The 18,959-nt window shown below is 42.7% G+C and overlaps 1 protein-coding gene across 1 annotated transcript in view; it reads left to right on the top strand.

Moving 5' to 3' along the window:
* KIF6 (kinesin family member 6) overlaps nt 1-18,959 on the top strand; it is a 221,553-nt gene that overhangs the window by 169,341 nt on the left and 33,253 nt on the right. Inside the window, exon 16 of the mRNA XM_066611624.1 lies at nt 8,502-8,552. Within this exon, the coding sequence (XP_066467721.1) occupies nt 8,502-8,552 (51 nt within the window). The remainder of the gene's footprint in view (nt 1-8,501; nt 8,553-18,959) is intronic.

Below are 18,959 nucleotides of genomic sequence, written 5' to 3'. Positions count from 1 at the left end.
TATGCATTGCAAAATTTCTCCTCTGAAAGCACTGCCATGTAGAAATCACCATGAAATGCATGCATTGGTCATCTTGGGTGACAATCATTGCACATACATGTGCTGAGAGGCCATAGTCGGCCATGAATTCCCAGTTTATATATATGTAGTGATTTGAGTAGAATCATCAAATGGACTTATTTACATAGGCAGGGGATCATATGGGACTATAGGCAACAAAAAAGGTTTTTCACATTACTAGAAGTTGCCCCCGCCATCCTAGGGAAAAATGTGATTAGGATAGCTAGAACTCAGCCCTCTGGCAATAGTCATTTAAACCACATTTATAGAATACTTGTCTTTCCATCTGTTTGCAGTGATTAATAGATTTTGCTCTGAAATGTAACGCTTCATTGTTTTCTCTTTCAATTTTATTGGTCAATGAACCTTTTTTCACAGTTACTCTGGTTTTTATTTTTCTCTGAAGCATCAAGTTGAAATCAGCTTCTGGACACATGTCTCACCACCCAAAACAGAGAGTTCAGGTGCCATTGGCAACAGCAGAGATTACAGCAAGTTAGGGGTAATGTTATGCATAAATAGGAATTCCCCCTAACCCAGTCACACTACTGTCTAACAACCACTCAATGCACTCCCCAACTATGGTCTGATGCAGGTTTGTTTCGGGCAGTTGCTAAGCAACTGAAAGCATCCAGCATCCGCAAATGCAACCCAACCCATCCAATTTTTTCAGTACTTAAAACCTTTCATAAACTATCATGAAAACAAGTTGAACTTTTGTCTTCCTTTTCCATACACATTCGGTTCTCACTTCACAATCATAAGGTTAGCAACTTCCTTTTTTAAAATAAAAACTGATATTCTCTAGATTCCAAATTCAGAATCAAGCCTGATTGTGAAATATACATAGACTTGGCAATGTACAGAAGAGGATAAAAGCAGGTCTAGAATGGGGGTGTTTGTGATGTGCTACATCAAACTTTTGTTGAGAGCTTTCCTTTACTTCCAGTTTGATGCTAAGTGCCAAACCAAGAGCAGAAGTGTCTGCGCCAAAACAATAATTGCGTCATTTCTGCCTTGTTATTATCCATAGGCATTTAAAGGTTGTCCAGAAATTTTAATCTCTGATCTGTTTCCAGCACAATCAAATTGCAGAGTCTTTATAACACGAAAATCATACATCAAAAATGACATATAGCTTCCTGCTTTACTCACATTGTCAGCAGAACTTTGTTTTGCTGAACTCTTATTAACAAATTGAGATGGCCTAGAAGAGGTTCTTATCCTTGTTGTGACAATTCAGTCATAATCCATTATTTGCCCCAGCTGAGAAGTCTTTAGCTCTCTTCAGGCTTACTCATGATATAATACTGCTATCTATTAATGTTTGTGGTTGTCTTCATAGAAGATGTGTATTTAAAGTATACCCATGTTAAATCATAACAGTTGTCACAAAATGGTGTATACTGTATATTTGTATTTTGTTTATTTATAAATACTGTTTCCAACCCACCCTACAGGTTCAACCAATCAGGGCAACCCAGAGAATTGATAAAATTGATAATACTATATTGTTCCAAGAAGCAATCACAATGAAAATAGAAATAGGATAAAAATAGAAAGCTTTAAGAAAGAAGCCTGTAAAATGCTCACACACTACAGACTGTGGGCAAATAAAAAGGTTTGCTTTGGGTGCTGAATGAATACAGAGTTCAGACATACGTCCTAGGGAGGTTATTCTACAAATGGGTTGCACCACAGAAAAAGTTCTCGTGAGTCCCTACCTGATGCAGTACAGAAGGGACAGAAATCTTGAGTAGAACCACTGAAATCTCACTATCTGGTAGACCTAGCTACTGGGTTAATAGCTTTGCATGGTTCACTGTATGGTTCACTGTAATGTGGTTGATATTACATACTGCACAAGTAGGACCTGCAACAAAAAGTCACATTGGATCCCCAACCTGATTGTCTTCAAGGAAAGTTTTCTTGCCCTTTCTCCGAGTCAGGAGGAGAGCCACAAAATCTGCCAGACCTTTCCAGACCCTAACTCCACAGCTTTGCATGGTGTCATTATCGGGGGGGGGGGGTGCCGTACATGTCGTACACTCCCAGGGTTTTGGGGTGCTCAGAGTTCTTGGTTCTCAAACCCTAGAGCTCTCAAGGACCCCTGTTCGGTAGTACTGCCACTACCCTGTATGTGCAGTGTCTCAGTCCAGGGACACTGAGACCCTCTAGGCTTAATTCTATCCCTTGCATGCACTGAGCACTTTCTTTAATTAAAGCCTCAGTCCTCTAGTTACTAGTCCTCAATGAGTATTTGGTAGCTTGCTGAATGGCTAGGCAGGATTCTGAAACTTTGTCCCCAACAGACAATGGAACAACTTAGTAAAAGGATTTTTACTTTATTAAATACATAGGGTTACATAAAGTTACAAAAGGCAGCAATTGCTGAGGCATAAAACTTTTAGGAAACATCTCAGCATTAAAATAACAAAGCTTACTGGCTATCTCTATTATTCACTAACTCTCACCTGGTTCAGCGTTCTTTTGTAGATCTTTCCTCCAAGTTACCTATGAGGCCACATGGCCCTGGCCCTGGCCCTGGCTCTCTCTGCAGGATCTTGCACCCACAACCTTTTCCACCAAAAGAACCCAAAAAGACTGCAACGCACCCCTTGGGCTTTGTTCTTATACTTCTCATGCTAACAGGACTGAGGTGACTCTGTACTCATTTAAACTGTCCAATCAGAAACTCTTGGGGACAGAATCTTCCCGTAGTGGGGCTGGATGCTAGCCCTCTCAGCTCTCCCTTCCCCACTGGAGGTCTACAGCTGCATTCCCCCTTGATGGGCGCCTTTCTGTCTGCTTAGGTACTGCATTATCACCTCCCATTGAGTTGTAAATTCCTTTGGCTGTTGTTACATCCTTGCACCTAGGAACTGCAAGCCACTTCTCTGTTACTGGTTTACCTTGGTTCAGGCTCCACATGCTACTAGGCCTAAACTGTACATATTCATGAAAGGGGAGAACTTAGTGACCAACCAGGGCAGTGATCCAGGGCAGTGATGCCTAGTACCAAGCACTCACTCCCTTCCCATCCCCTACTCTTCCAGTCAATTTGGACGTGCAGCTTGGTGGGACAAGACCTGGTAGATCTAGTCCGCAGCCACCAGCCCAAGAGATTCAATTCCCAGAGGGGTTCCCTGGGCAAAACCCCTCCCAAAGAATCCTATTTAGGGTTGTTAAAAAGCCCTCACTCTGAAGGAGAGGGGAGGCTGACAAATGCACTGATCCGAGAACATGACAGAGGTTTTAAGCCAAACGGTTTAATTAACAGATGAGAAAAAACAATATAAACAGGCTTGATTTCTCACAGGTAAACGTCCCCTGAATGGTACTGACTCTGCAGGAAAGCCTCACCCATGCAAGCCCTGCTGGACTAGGTTGAGAGCCTGGATCCCAACTCGGCCTGGCCTGAGCTGAGGTGACAAGAGCTCCCAATGTCTGGAGGAGGATGACAGACCAGCATAAACAGAACCTAACACTTCTGGCTGATACTTGGTCACAATCTGTGTCCCTGGGGCTCTCCCCAGCAGCCTTCCACTCTGTTCCCCATAGGGTGGGCTCTCCCTGTCTTGCCCTGTCAGAAGCACACAGAAGAGAGAGAGCCAATCCCCTCAGGCCTGGGGATGTTTTTCCTGGCTCCCCTCCCCAGCTGGCTCCCCTTGGAACATGAAGCACCTCAGAATTGGAGGGAAAATCATCCACAATAACCACAACTGTTTCATCACACATGGTACGGGGTGGGCTCCCTGTCTTGTCAGCCTGTCGAGCTGTTACAATAGGTTGAATTATTAAAAAGCAGACAGAAGCAGTTTTTAAAAGGAACCGTGTTTATTTTTATTTTTTTATTTTTCAACCATTCTCAATTCAATTGTTTCTTAAACATTTCAATGCTGTAAATGCAAGTGGCGCTTTAATTTAACTGACTCTTGTTCTTAATTGAACTTGCACAGGAACTAGCAAAACACATGAGTCAGAGTTTGGGGTTTTCAGATGTCTCTCGACATCTGCTTTTATTTGCATCATGTTTTAATATTAAAAGCATCAGAGAGACTTATAAGAAACAAAAAATGGCAGACCTACAGCAAAACCATCAAAGCTGCCTTTGTCATCAAGTCTCTTGTTGATTACCCGTTAGGTGGTGTGCGCATGAGTGCCAGAGTTTTTCCTCCTTTCTTAACTGTTTACATTGATGGTGAAGCTGAACTCCATGCAGAAACCTGCTTTCATACATTAATTTTCTTCTGTGAATCAGGATTTTTTTTTTAAGTGGGGTGTACCTTGTACAACAGCACCTCTCCCTTGGCAACTCCCTGAGCTCTCCCAAAAACCATTTCTGAGGCTTGGGGAACCTTCAGGAATGGTTTGGGATGTTTATTTATAAATAAATAAATGATGGGCAGCCCAATTCTAAACTGTCCTGGCACAGCCAAGCTGCATAGCCTGCACTGCATCCCATGCAGCTTAGCAGCAGGCCTGAGAACTCCTCAGTGTTAGTGGATCTATTTCCCCTCACCCAAGTAAAAGCTCAGTCATGCCTGTGGGGCTTCTTGGATTCACGGTGGTGCAAATCTGGGAAGCCCTGTGTAGGGCTGCCCGACTGGGGAAGAGGGTTTGGGTACCACTGCTGCCAACCCACTTCTTCCTGGGCCCAGTTCTCCCTCTGTTCTGCCCTTCCCCAGTCCCAAAATGCCCCTCCCCACCTCCAAAATGCCCTCCCGCCACCCTCTGTGCACTGCCCATGTGAACTTACTAGAGCCAGCCAGCGCAGGGTCCAGATACGGCTCTTCCAAGCCAGCAAGGACCTTCACACTGGCCTAACCGACTCTCAGACAGCTGAAAACATGCCTTACAACATGTTTGCAAGACTCTGAGCTGGCATGGGAACAGCCACTCCAGCTGAAGTAAAAGCTAGGATTGCGCTGTTACATGACACTTTTCCACAGCTCAAAGTGGCTTATACCATACTTTAAAATAGTTAAAACAATATAAAACAAATACAATTATTTAAAACAACAAAACATACAATAATAGGTGCTTTAAAACCAACTGAAATAATATCATGTGAGTGGATTATTAATGCATTAAAACTATAAACAGCATTAAAGCAAACACTCATAACCAGTGACTAAAAACAAGACCACAGAACATCATATGGCACAGGGGTTTACTGTGGGAGGGGGCAATAGCTGAACACCATGTAGAGGCTGCTTCTTTCAGCAGCGCTTCACCCACTGAAACTTCCCCCTCACTCTGCAGCCCATCTTCCCCCTTGCTGCATCACTCCACCCCTCACGGAAGATAGCTTGTGCTCACACACCCTTACATGTGCGCTAACTTAGGATAAATTCTGTACAATCCAGCCAAGACTTCTCAGTAGTGGCACGTGGAAGTCCCTCCCTCTTGAGCTATGAACTGCTCCCTCCTTACAGACCTTCTGGCAAGGCCTGAAGACTTTTTTTATTTAGGGAAGCCTTCTTGTCTCTGTCTTTTAAATTAATATCTGGCTTTTACAGGCTTGTCCTTTTTAGGTGTTGCTGGTGCTCTGCTTTGTAAATCATGTTTTATTGTTTTTTTAATATTTGTTTTAATGTTTTATAGTTTTGGGGATTTTTAGGGCAAAGTACAATTGTTTTAACTGTGTTTTTACTTTTTACTTTTTTACTGTGTTTCTACTTTTTTGTACCTGTCCTTTTGTAAGCTGCATTGAGTCCCCTTGGGGGAAAAGGCAGGTTATAAATACCATGAATAAATAAATAAATAAATAAATAAATAAATAAATAAATAAATTATAAGAAACACAGAGATGGAAGTCTGTCTACTGGTCATCAACAACAATCTCTACTGGAATCAACAGAACTTTCGCAATGTGTAGTTGTTGGCAGAACTGCATCTTCAGGTGCCTGGCATTCGAACAGTGTTGCTAAATATAAATCCAAATACCTTGCTCAATGAAGTCAGACTTGTTCTGGTTCACTAATCCTCAGGACTTAAAGATTCTTTTTGTTTGTCACCTTTTGGTGTTTCATATTTTCGCATTTTTCCATTCTTCATGTTCCAGCAGTATTACTTTTTAAATGTGTATATTTATGAATATAAATATAGCCACAGGCAAAGCAGCTATCTGATCACTCATTTCCCAACAATACAGATCTTTCCCACTGCATCACTTTCAACAATTCTCTCACGTCACTCTGTGAAAACATTATGACTGTTCATATTCCCATGCACTGCATATCTTCTCAGCCTACTTCTCATTTGGCCTCTATACTTCCTCTCTTTTGTCTTGACATATAGATTCTCATGAAATTATTCCCATGTGTGCACTGTTATGAAATATGTTCATTCTCATGTAACACATAGAGTAAAAAATGTTCTAGCCAAATATTTCTTTTCAAGAGGGCAGCCATAGTTAAAACGCATCCTGGAATCCTTTGCACTCTCAATTTATCATGCGCTTCCCCCAGGAAGCTAGGAACTAATGTGAGTCTTCCAGCACTAACAAAAATTGATTTAAAATGGAATTACTAAGGTACAATTGTGGCCCATATCATGGTAGGAATATTTTTCATCCAGAAACAATCTAGTGCAAGTGTGAAGGTACTCAACAACTATTTTGAGTTCTTTGAAAGACAGGAAATCCCATAATGGTTTCAAGACATACATACTGGCTGAAGTTTTAGAATTTTTTTTTCTTCTCAGGAGGAGTTCAGTTTTTAGCAGTGAATTATGGATCATCTATACTACTGATATCAGAAGTAATTAATGTACTCAGTTACTGCCATAGATGAACAAGCATGTGATGTGTGATGGATGTTGGGGAGGCAGGAATTTAAAAGGCTATGAGAATATATTTATGAGTGGGAAAATCAGAGGGGGGGAAATTGAATATCAGATTCTTGGGTTCTACACAATTCCCTCAAGAGCAAGTGGGACTTCTAACAGGCTCACAGCCAGGCAAATCTAATTTAGAAGCATTATTCTGTGAAACAGTGCCTCCACATGGACAGTGTATGCACAGCTGACCCAGTTGGCTCATCCCTTGGAGAGACACTGATTCTGTCAGCCTCCACCAGATTCAAAGACAAGCAGCAGAGCTTAGATCAGGTTCCAATGTTGCTAAATAAGGATCTGAGGGATGAGAGGAGATAACTGGATCAGGTCAGGCAGAAGTCAGTCTAGCTAATAGAATTCCAGAGGGGCAGAAGGTGCATAATCAAGGTCAAGTGGATGGTTGGGTTTCCAAATATGGCAGCAGGGAGAGCAGGCAAGGCAAGGGAGACTCTTTGACTACTGATAGAGACAAGGTGCTCAGATTGAAGAACCAAACCTGTAGCACCAGTTATATAGTTAGCCAGGCCCCTGCTGGTTTCTCAGATCACCTGGTCTGGCTGAATAGCAATAACTTTGCTGGCCACCATCTGTTCCAGTGCAACAAAGATAAAGAACTCCCTCTGCCTGAAAGTTGCTGGAGTGGCACAGGGAGCAAGTTTCCAGACCTTGGCTGCTTGAAGCCCTAGTTGCACACATACACGCATGTGCACACTGACACAGACACAAAATGCCTTACAAAATCATACAAGCAGCACTTCTGCTGGATGACAGCCTGGCTACATACCACATGCAAAGTAGTCCTAACAAACGTGTGAGAAAATTCAAGACATCGGCCACTGCTCAGGGTGGGATAACAGGTAGCAAGGCAGGCTGCACTGCTTCTTATGCTATTTGCAAAGACAGGTGACATAAATCTGAGCTAATACATCACTTCCCAAAGTGTGGGTCGCAACCTACTGTTGGTTCGCCAGCCCAAGCACAGTGGGTCACAGTCTGTGCCCTCCCACCCACCCTTGTCTTGGTTTGGATCCAAACAGGAGCCATTCAAGATACCCCATTACTTATCAAGGTCTCTCCTGGCCAGAATGGCAGACCGCAGAATGTCCCTCAGAAGCCTTCACAAGCCACTTCCGGTTTTGGGAAGCCACTTCCTGTTTGCTTCTGAAAACCAGGCTATTCTGTGGCCTGCAGATGCCTGTAGAGTGGGACCCTGGGCTAGGAGAGGCCTTCAGCACCACTAGGAGCATTGTAACCCACTGCAGTGGATGGGGTGGATTGCAGCACTGCAAACTTTGGGAACCTCTGAACAAGCACATACCGTATTAAGAGACGAAAGGGAATCTCGATCGCATCAGATGTTTACAATTGACAAATACAGTTATTTTAAGCAAAGTGGTTTTACATGCTGGTAGAAAAACTGAGTGAATGACTATTTTTCATGCTAGTTTTATGAATGAGTACATGGAAGCCAGTTTATCTTCCACTCTGCTTGGCTTACTGGTTCCTTAAAGGAGTGAAAAACATTAGAAGTTGTCAGTTAAATTACTGGTATCTGAAATGTTAAAAATTTGTCAACCAACTGTACTTTGTCTTTTGCACAGATTATCTGAAAGGAGAGATAACCCAGCGGCACATGCAAAAAGCAGCTCAAGGTAAGTCCATTGCAGTAATGGATATCCAGACAAGACCTTTCCTGCACATAACTGTACCATTACTTCTTGACCCATGAGAATTGTTGTGTACAATCCTCATACTGTGGTCTTCTCCCCCCCCCCCATGTATTTCTTGCAGCATTGAAGAATGTACTTCCTTCATTTTTGCTCACAGGTCATGTAGCAATTTTTCATAGCTTCTACTCTCATCACAAACAAATTTATTGCCATGGGTAGTGACACCAGCTGAAGGTTTAGCCCTTTTAACATCACTGGGGCTGCTTTTCTACACAAGCGGAGGCTCTTCTCCACTGACTTCAATGGAGCCATGCTGATTTATGCCTGGGTTTGTTTTATTTAGAAGTTGTCCTGGGATGAACTGTGACACTACTGCCTGTGAAAGCAGATACAAAAACATGTGCACTGGGTATGCTTCCAAACATCTTCAGGAACATGTGGAGCCATCTCAAATGTTAATTAGTCTTCATTCCACACAGAAACCAATGTGGGAAATGCTCCATTAGATAATGATTTGTTTGCTTTATATAAAGAAATCAAGATGAACTCTGCTTCCACGGAACAGCACAGAGCTGCTGACTGCCTGCTGAAATTGACAACATTGTAATTTTTAATCATTTTCCTTGCATAGGGCAGGACACAGATTTTCGCCTACCACCCTCACTTTAAATGTGTGATCATTTTGTTGTGGACCACACAGAATATTTCTGAATTGTTTTCCCCCTTAATTCAGCCTGCCTTTTAAATGTATCATAATACTGTGTTCTGTTGTTTGCTGTGTGAATTGGAGATCATTTTTGGATTGGGAATCATTTTTTGCCTTACTGTTCTGTCAAATAGAAATAGGTGTCACCGCTCCTTGGAATTGCCTTGATAACTATAAAAGCATCGAGGTACTTAGGAAAGAAAACCCCTTGGTAGCAAGCCTAATTAAGATTGTGTTAAAATCCAAATATAAGATAAATGATGTCATTTTCAATTTTAAATACTGGTGTTGACATTTTCCAGCTGCTTTTTTTATTTAGGATTATTTTCTCTATGGAGATACTTAGGTTTTTAATTATAATGAGCTGTCAATGCACACTTCAGATGTGAACTTCTCATGTAAGAAACCCTTCATACTGAGCCATCTTTCTTTAGAAGACTGACAGTGCAATCCTATCCTGTGCTGGAACAAGCTGGCTAGCTGGCCTGTGCAGTATCCAGTGTAGGGTTGGGGATGGCTGCAGCACAACCAGGGACAAAGGGAATCACTTCCCCTTGACTCTGTGTTGTGCAGCAGTGGCCCATATGGGACTACTTGGATCTGTGCCACCTAAAGAAGTGGCGCAAATCTGAGCGGTCTGGTGCTAGGCCGGGCTCCCTGGGAGGGGTTTTAGGATTGGCCTAAGTGCCAGAACCTGGCACCAACCCCTCCCAGTCCTAGAATGCCCCATTTCCGCCCTCCTTGAACACCCATGCTGACCGAGGCAGGCTGGCACATGCTTATCCATCCACTGGTGTGGTGGAGGCCCAATTTGGCCTCCAGAGGCTAGCATGCAGACATGCACTGGCCTAACTCCTCCCACATTGGCACAGAAGTGCCTTACAGGACTTGCACCAGCCTAGGGTGCAGTTTGGATTGTGCCCTGATTTATGTAATTATCTTTCCTTACCATGCCCCCCACACAGCAGCTTAGTAATTAGAAATATGTCTGGGCATTACCGCTGTCATCACTTCCAGTAAGAGACTGAGAGCACAATCCTAACCCACCTTCCAGCACCAACATAAGGGCAATGCAGCTCCGAGGTAAGGGAACAAACATTCCCTTACTTTGAGGAGGCCTCTGTGAGTGCCACCCAACTGCAGGATGCAGCACACATCCCATTGGCACAGCTATGCCAGTGCTGGAAAGTTGGTTAGGATTTGGGCCTGAGACTTATTACTCTATGGCTGCAATCCTAACCACACTTTCCTGAGAGTAAACTCCATTGAACAAAATAGGACTTACTTCTGAGTAGACCTGGTTAGGATTGTGCCCTATGTGTTTCCCAAGGCACAGGATATAATGCTGTGGAAGATGATACAGTCTCTTTCTCAGTCATTTTGTGGACAGGGGACCAACCTGCCAACTATATCAAATTTGTAAAGGCAAGGTTCTAATTAGACACTGTACATTACTAATCCATCTATTAAAGGGGGTTTCTTAGAATTCCAATATTGAGATAATACTCTTGTCAGTTGGTGTTAGGAATCCAATATGTGCTACAGTTGCCTTCTTCCCCTTGTGCAGGGGTGGCAGAACAGAGATGGGAGAAAACCACAACCTAATATCAAAAAAGTCACTGAGTCAAAGAAAAGTCATTACTATCCTGAGTCCAGCTTTCTTTGTACAGAAAGAAAGTCTGTTAAATCTCTTGTTCAGAAACAACAAATGTTTTCTGCTTCATTAAAAACTAGTCATATGTATTTTTCACTTATGTGTGTCCATTTACTTTAGTGTATTCAATGCACTTTCGGCATTAATAGACACCTCTTCCCCATTTGTCCATTAAATTGAGTATTCACTGAAGTAAGAGATTCACTGCAATAAAGATCCAGTGATTTTGCAAGATGAATCAATGATTCAATGGTTTTGCAACATGAATCAATGATTCAGTGATTCAACCAGTGATTCTGCCACAGCTTACCAGTTGCTAGGTGGGAACATCTAACAAAAAAATGGGAAAATGGAAAAAATGGAAAGCTTCTCCCCATACGTTCACATTATTTATTATTGCAATTTCAGTTGAACTAATTCTTTCAACCCCAAGAGACTATTTTAGTCTTTTTCCCATAAAGGGGAAAAAAAAACATCTGAAGGAGAGAAAATACACAAATATTTCACTTGCCAAAATGACAGGATAAATGAGAAATCTGAGTTTTCCTATGTAAACTCAGGGTGGCCTATAGAGAATAATCACTATTATTCAAAACAAAAATGAACAAACACCATATTTCTGCATTGCAAGTAAAATATTATGCCTAGGTTGTCACAAGAGAACCAATCCAACATTCTTGTTTTGTGAACTCCAAACTCTTTACATCTCAGCCCACTTTACAAAGTAATATCTGCCCCTTGCAGCCAACTGTCTTCAGAAGAGCATGCTACTGAAATCTTTAAAATATTTGAACCTGTGGATTACCGCTTTGCCTACCTTTTTTCAGTTCCTCCATGAACTTATTGTAAACATTAGTTGCTGGTAATCCTAAAGGTGCTCTAATATCTTTAATAATTTAATGACAAGCTTTATGACCACTCCAGTTCCTCTACAGTTTTTTCTTACACTTGGGCCTTGATTCAGGGGTTGTAGTGCCTGGCATGGTAATGTAACTTGCCCTGCCATGCCCTTCAATTCGGTTCTTTATCAATGGTATATAGTGCATTGTGATCCTACCAACTTTGGGGCAAGCTAACTGGTTATGACCATTCTATGGGTAGAACAATTCAGGTGCCTAATTTCTGCAACTAGACACCTTGATATTCTATGTATTACATAGATCTGCAGTCCACATTCATACAAAGATGTCCAATAAAATGGGAGTCCAATAAAACATTAATTCCACCAAAAGAAAAATTCTTTTTTTGGGTTTTCAGGACACGTTCAAGAAGTCCGAATAGTTTCCTAATGTTTCACCCAACTATGTGAGGCTTTCTCAAGGGAATGAAATAATTACACTGACTTGGTTTATGAGACAGTAGAGTGTGACACTTTGTTCTGATTTTTTTGGGTGTCAGTGGAGTTATTTCATTCCCTTGAGAAAGCTTCACGTATTTGGGGCAAAACTTTGGGAAACTATTCAGACTTCTAGAATGTAGCCTGAGAACCAAAAATGAATTTCTCTTTTGGTGACAATTCTGGTCACGGAAGCCCTAGTTCATACATTAAAACATTAATTGTCTCTATGCTACTTCACGCAGCTTACCACTTTCCACTTCCTTCTGTGATTTGGGTTGCAATTCCACCCACCACCACCCTGCTTGCCACCCTTCTGTCTCTCACTGATATGAGGAGTTTTCATAATACTTCTGGATACATGTGCATATTAGCTGCTGTGTTCCCAGTACTACCTGTACAGGCATTGTGGGGAATGGCTGCAGCAATTTGAATATAACTTCTTGTGATTATCTAAAAATGGCTCAGTCTTCTCTGGGTTTCTGAAGGTATGGTAAATCTTGGTGTCTGTGAGGTTTGTGTAGCTCCCTTTCGGTTGTGGTGATGCAGTAAGAGTTTTCTGTCGTTTGTTTTGCAACTGAAAAGATCTGAACAGCGTGTAACACTGATACAGCATCAGAGAGATGACTGTAGAACACAGAAGCAGGTGGCCAATAAACAGACAAAAGCTAGTTCTGGCCATTGAATGAAAGTTGTACATGAGCTGGATTTCTCTCAGTATTTCACATCTTTAATACTGTTGTAATACTATAGTACAATTTTACTCTTTTAGTGTTTCAGATTTGGAACAATAACAAGCAACTTCTGCCTGTGTGAGTTGAGAGTTTCCAGCTATTAGTTCTACTCTAACATGATGGTTTTTTCCCCATTTTTAAAACATTTCCTAGAGTGACCTCTGGTGGCATCTAGGCATTTCATATGTCTATGGTATGGGAGAAATTAATTTTTCCAACTAGTTCAGAACAAAGCTGTTGGCACTGGAGGGTTATTTTTGGAATTCGTAGTCCAAAAAGAGTTTTATCAGATGATGTTTGTTAAGCACGTAGTTTTTCCATTAATCCTGGAACACGGTTTTGGTACCAACTCTGGATGAGAGCCTTAAAAACATTCCATGAATATTTGCCTAGAGGGAAATTTGAATTTCTTTTGGCTGATTTAAATCTTTTGGGGTTCACATTTCTTCAGTGCTACAGCAAATGAATTTATTGGCAGGCAATCTGCAGAAACCAGCAACGTAAGCAAAAATAAATAGCCATAGAAAGTCAATTTTCTTCATTAAAATTATGGCTTTTGTATCAAGTCTGAGTCTGAAAACATTCTTTCAGGATCCAACTGGGAAAGAGAAACAATACCATATGTTGATGTGTCCAGGAGAAACTAGATAAATATTTTAAATATCAGCTTCAAGTTAGCTGCATGGAAATAACTAAGAATTTCTCATAGCAAGCATGTTAGCAAATAATTTTGATACCATGAATAAAACAGAAACAGATAGTTTTGGACAGTGTTAAATAAACAAACACTGTTATTTCTCTATAAAGTTAAAATGGTTTTAATGATTGTCTACTGCTAGTATAAATTTTGTGCCAACAAATGTAGTTGTCACACTTTAATACATTAAAGTCATTTTAAATTTGGAAGACACTGATAATCTTTTCTTCACTTGTCCTGTTGTAACATCTTGCAGTGAGTTAATACTAGTATAATCTTAAGATGTGCAAATATATACATCTTGAAATGTTAAATAAACCATGTCTGTTTCTGTATAACAGTCAATTTCAACTATACATGATGGACTGGTTCTGATGTTAATCGTGTTAATTATTAGTATGATGATAATAACAGTAAAACAGAATGGAATTGTTGCTATGAGTATATATACATGACATTCACATAAGTTGCTCAAAGATGGCAATGCAAACTAGATACTTTTTAAGAATCCAGTTGTAAGGTAAGATACATGGATCATTTATTTGAACAAAGAACTTTTGAGATCCACCTCTTTGTAGCACATTTAGATTGGTCCTGACTATATGTTTGTTGATATAAGAGGATTTATACTTACAACTCAAATCATTCTCAGGGCTGCTTTTATATATGTTTTTTTTTCTTAAGGGCTGCATTCTTGTTTTAATTTTGGAAAAACATTTTTGTTATTTTAACTCAGTGTTTTTTACTTAGGGCACAATCCTAACCTGTGCTCGAACAGGCAAGCCAAGAGGCTTGTGATGTATCCAGTGCAGGATAGGGGCCCAAGGTGTCTCAGTCAGAGACAAGGGGAAACTTTTTCCCTTACCTCCGGGCAGTGCTTTTTTTGTGAAAAAAAAAGGTGCAGGAACTCACAACTTGTTAATCTTTCATTTATTTATTCATTCATTCATTCATTCATTTGTTTTTAAACCATTTTTAATTGGAGAAATAAAATATTTTTTATGTGCTTCCCCCCTAAAGATGAACTTACTTCTGAGTAGACATGCATAGGATTGGGCTGTCAATCTCCACATCCCCTTCCCCCTAGCTACTTTTTCTACACATGGGGAAAAATACTGTACAGGTGCACTTGTAGCGTGTAGTATGTAGTGTGGCACTACTTCGAGGAGAGGAAGCAGTGAATGGATTCCGAAAATGGCTTACATGAGTTCCATGTAGTAAAATTACTCTAAGCAACTGTGGGAGTAAGAACAAAAAAGGAATTCTTACACGAGAGGGGTCCTTAGGTGCACATAGAAACAGCTACATTTGCAAACAAGCGATTAAATATGGTTTAATTCAGGTATCAGAATACTCTGTGTCTTTGGGAAGGCGCTTGGCATGCAATTGTATGTTCTCTGCTGCCCTGGGCAGCTGCTGTGCATTGCTGGAGAGGAGCTGCAAACGCTGGCTGGCGGAGGGTGTGCTTGTGGGGGAAGGACGAGGAAGACCTCTGGCAAGGCTCGACAGCATGTTGTACACGTGTAGAATCCCTTTTCACCTGCCCTTAGCATGTGAAAACGGGTGCAGATATATATCTCTGCCAGGATTAAGAGCCCAATCCTAGGTATGTCTACTCTGAAGTAAGTCTCGTTCTAGTCAATGGAGCTTACTCCCAGGAAAGTGCCTAGGATTGCAGCCTAAGAGCCCAATCCTATGCATGTCTACTCAGAAGTCCACTTTAGTGAATGGGGCTTACTGTGGATAGGATGGCAGCCTTAGAGTCCAATCCTGTGCCTGTCTACTCTGCCTCTGTTTTGCTCCCCCCCTCCTGGAATGCCTCCGAAGGGGAGGGGCCCCTGCAAAAAGGTGCCAGAACTCCGTCCCCCCGCGTTCCATTAGAAAAAAAGCCCTGCCTCCGGGTAAGGTGCCTTTGTCCCAATGGGTCTCCTCAGACTGGCACAAGTCCGAGAAGAACGGAGCAGGTTCATGCCGCTCCAAACTCCCTGGGTACAAGGGTTGGGATCCAGCATAAGTGCTGAATCCTAGTCCTACCTCCTGCTCCGCCTGCCCACTCCTGGGGCCGCCCACCACCCGCCCTTCCCCTGCCCAGGAACGCCTCCCTCCCACCTCTCCCCGCCCCAGAGTCTTGCATTGGCCCAGCCGGGCCAACACAAGGCTCACCAAGGAAGCTGGCATGGAAGCTTGTGTCAGCCTCCTCAGGCCGGCGCACCTCTGAGCGCTGGCCTGACTTACTCCCGAGGAAGCGCAGATGTGCCTAATGGCGAGTTTGTGACCCTCCTGGATCAGCACAAGGGACTTGCACCAACCCATGGGCGCCTTAGGATTGCGCCCTTAGTATATTTGTTACTAATCTTTTTTCTGCTCCCACAGTGTTTTCACTCTTCTCCCTTGAACCCCTTCTCTTTATTAAACCTCCCTCCTTTTTATGTTCCACTTGATAGTCTTCTCTGACCTTCTCTGCTCTATCACAAGTCAAGATACTCAGCTCTAAGTTACTACCTTTGAGTTGCTGTCCATTTTCTCCCCTCTCTCCTCACCTCACTCTTTGCAGCCTCATTTCTGTGTTACCCCATTTCTTCTCTCTTCACCCTTGTCCTTATAATAATTTTTTTCTTGTTCACTAATTTAAAGATGGGTCTTTTCAGACCTCCCATCTCTAATATGCTTCTTCTCCTCTTTCCTCACTCATAGATCCCTGTAAAGAACAAGCAAACAGAACTCGGCAAGGGGAGTAGAGGATCAGGCCCACAAGGAGGGTGGAGTTGGCATCCCGAGTTCATCCTGAACCACATCTTGAGCCGGGCAGCCTGAACTGGGCTTCCTCGACTCTGTGCCCATTAAAATTCGGGTGCAGAGCTGAGGAGATCCATTGCCGCTGGCTCCTGTTTGCCCAGAAGAAGGGAGCAAATGCTGCCTTTACTCGAGGGGTCCCTGGTGGAAGCTGTGGCACTTATAGATCATGCAGGTGCCATTTTGGTGCCGCTGGAGTCCTGGGTGCTGCTGGCTTCAGGATTGGGCCCTTAGACTCTTTATCCATTTTCTGTATCCATACAGAATCACTACTTATCACTACTCTTATCGCTACTTCTCTTTGCTAGGTTCAGTGTCCACAGCACACAAGGCTTTTACTCTCTCAGGATATGTATTTATATATTTAAAAGATATATTATTCTGCTTTTCTTGCAAAAGCAGCTCAGCGCAGCTTAAGTTATCAGTCATACAATAACTGAAACCAATAAAACAAGACACCAAAAACAAAAAAGCAATAACATAATGAAACCACAATAAAACAATAGTATTACCACAATCCATCAGTCTGAATTTATCAGACCCACCCACTTTACTGCTTCACCCAGTCCAAATGCTTTGTGAAAAAGCCATGTTTTCCTAGGCATCTGAAGAAGCACACCCTAGAAGTACAGCAGGAAGGAAGTTCAGAAGCATACGTGCCACCACCAGAAGCTCTAGGTGATGCCTGCCTTGCCTTGCCTTGCTTTCAAAGCCCCTTGGACCAAGGCCTCAGATTACCAACAGAATGTGCAGGGAGGCACTTAACAAGAGAGGGCAGCCCAAAAGGTACCCAAGTCCCAAGCTATCTAAGAACTTTAAAGGTCAAAATCAGTATCTTGAATTGGGCTCTGAAACAAATAGGCAATCAATGCAGTTCAAACAAGAATGGGTTTATGCAGTCCTGGCTAAATGTTAGGTTGCAGCATTTCACACACTGAGGGTGCAGTCCTAACCCACTTTCCAGCACTGGCATAAGGGCAATGCAACTCCAAGGAAAGGGAACAAACATTCCCTTACTTTGAGGAAGGCTCCGTGAGTGCCACCCAGCTGCAGGATGAAGCACACATCCCATTGGCATAGCTATGCCAGTGTGGGAAAGTTGGTTAGGATTTGGGCCCGAATGATGCAGCATGGCTGGCTGGCTGCAAAAGCCTGGAAAAACTGGTGCCAGTTCCACTACATGTCTCTGAATCCAGAGAGAGGAGGAGCAATGAAGACATTCTTTCACCCACATCGCTCCTCTGATGGACTTGTGCAGTTCTTCAAAGTTCAAACAAAAATGTTGGAAAGTGCCACAAACAATAGGTATTTAGAATTCCCAGTGGGGACACATATAAACTGGGAGGTGGCTTCAATAAACCTATAGGTCTTATGTTTAATGTGCAAGTCTGATTTGTAACATAATTGAAGTTAAAACTCTGTGAAGCTAAACATCATTTTACCTGCATATCATTCCCTAAGTAAATATCCTTTTCACTTGGTGATTGGCCAAGTACAGAGAATGGTGCTGCTGTAGCACTTGAAAAATGGTTGTGATAAAATCTAATAACTATGTCGTGGTTTTTTATCCAGGCATAAATGAAAACCAGAACGGGGGGGGGGGACGACGACGACACAGGAATCTTATAAATTATGGACTCCAAGATTTTGAGTTTGTACAGTCTATCCTGATCCAAAGAAAGTTCGCAGCTTCCCAAATTTTGCTTCCCCAAATGTAATTATAACAGAATCTCTGTAGGCAGAGGGCCTAATCCTTTTTCTTTTGCTCTTTGCATCTTCACTAATTTTGAAGAGATCACTGTTGTACCTGGATACAAGACCCTTGTAACAACAGTATGTTTTTGAAGTCCTGTTGAAAGAAAAGGAATACAAAAAATTAAATTTGTTTTGAATAAGAGATGGGCAGCCCAATCCTGAGCTGCCCAGGGTGTATGGTTGCAGCAGTGCCAAAAATGGCTGCCACTGCATACACTTCGGGCAGCTCCTGGTGGCTCCTTGGGAGAAAGAGACTTTCATCCCTTTCCCCTGGGTAAACGGAGTAGCCCCACAATGGGGCTACTCAATTCACCGCCAATGAAAAGGTTGGCAGTGAATCAAGAGCCTCTGTGTATGGCAGTGAGCCCAACATGGAAGCTCTGGATTCAGTGGAGTATCGCTCTACCGGTCCCACCTCCCTCCCTCCCTCCCCGCTCCCTCCCCCTTGCATGCCTCCCCCCACCCTCTCCCCACCTCTCTGTAATGCCTCCTCCACTCCCTCCCCCCGCCCTCCACCTACCTTCCTCCTCCCTAGAACGCCTCCTCCCCGCCTCCCCCCATGCCCCTGCTTACCTCTCTGCTGCTCAGTGGTCCTCCTGCCCAGCAGTAGCCTAGCGCTGGCCAGCGCTGGGCTACCACCAGTGCTCACCCGGCATTAGGGCCCACAAATATGCCTTATGGCATGTTTGTGACAGTGTGCGCCAACGGTGAGAT

Source organism: Tiliqua scincoides, chromosome 1 (genome assembly GCF_035046505.1).
Source record: "Tiliqua scincoides isolate rTilSci1 chromosome 1, rTilSci1.hap2, whole genome shotgun sequence".
Lineage (NCBI taxonomy): Eukaryota > Metazoa > Chordata > Lepidosauria > Squamata > Scincidae > Tiliqua > Tiliqua scincoides.
Note: the sequence above shows the minus strand (reverse complement) of the source record. Positions and strands in the feature narration are given on the sequence as shown.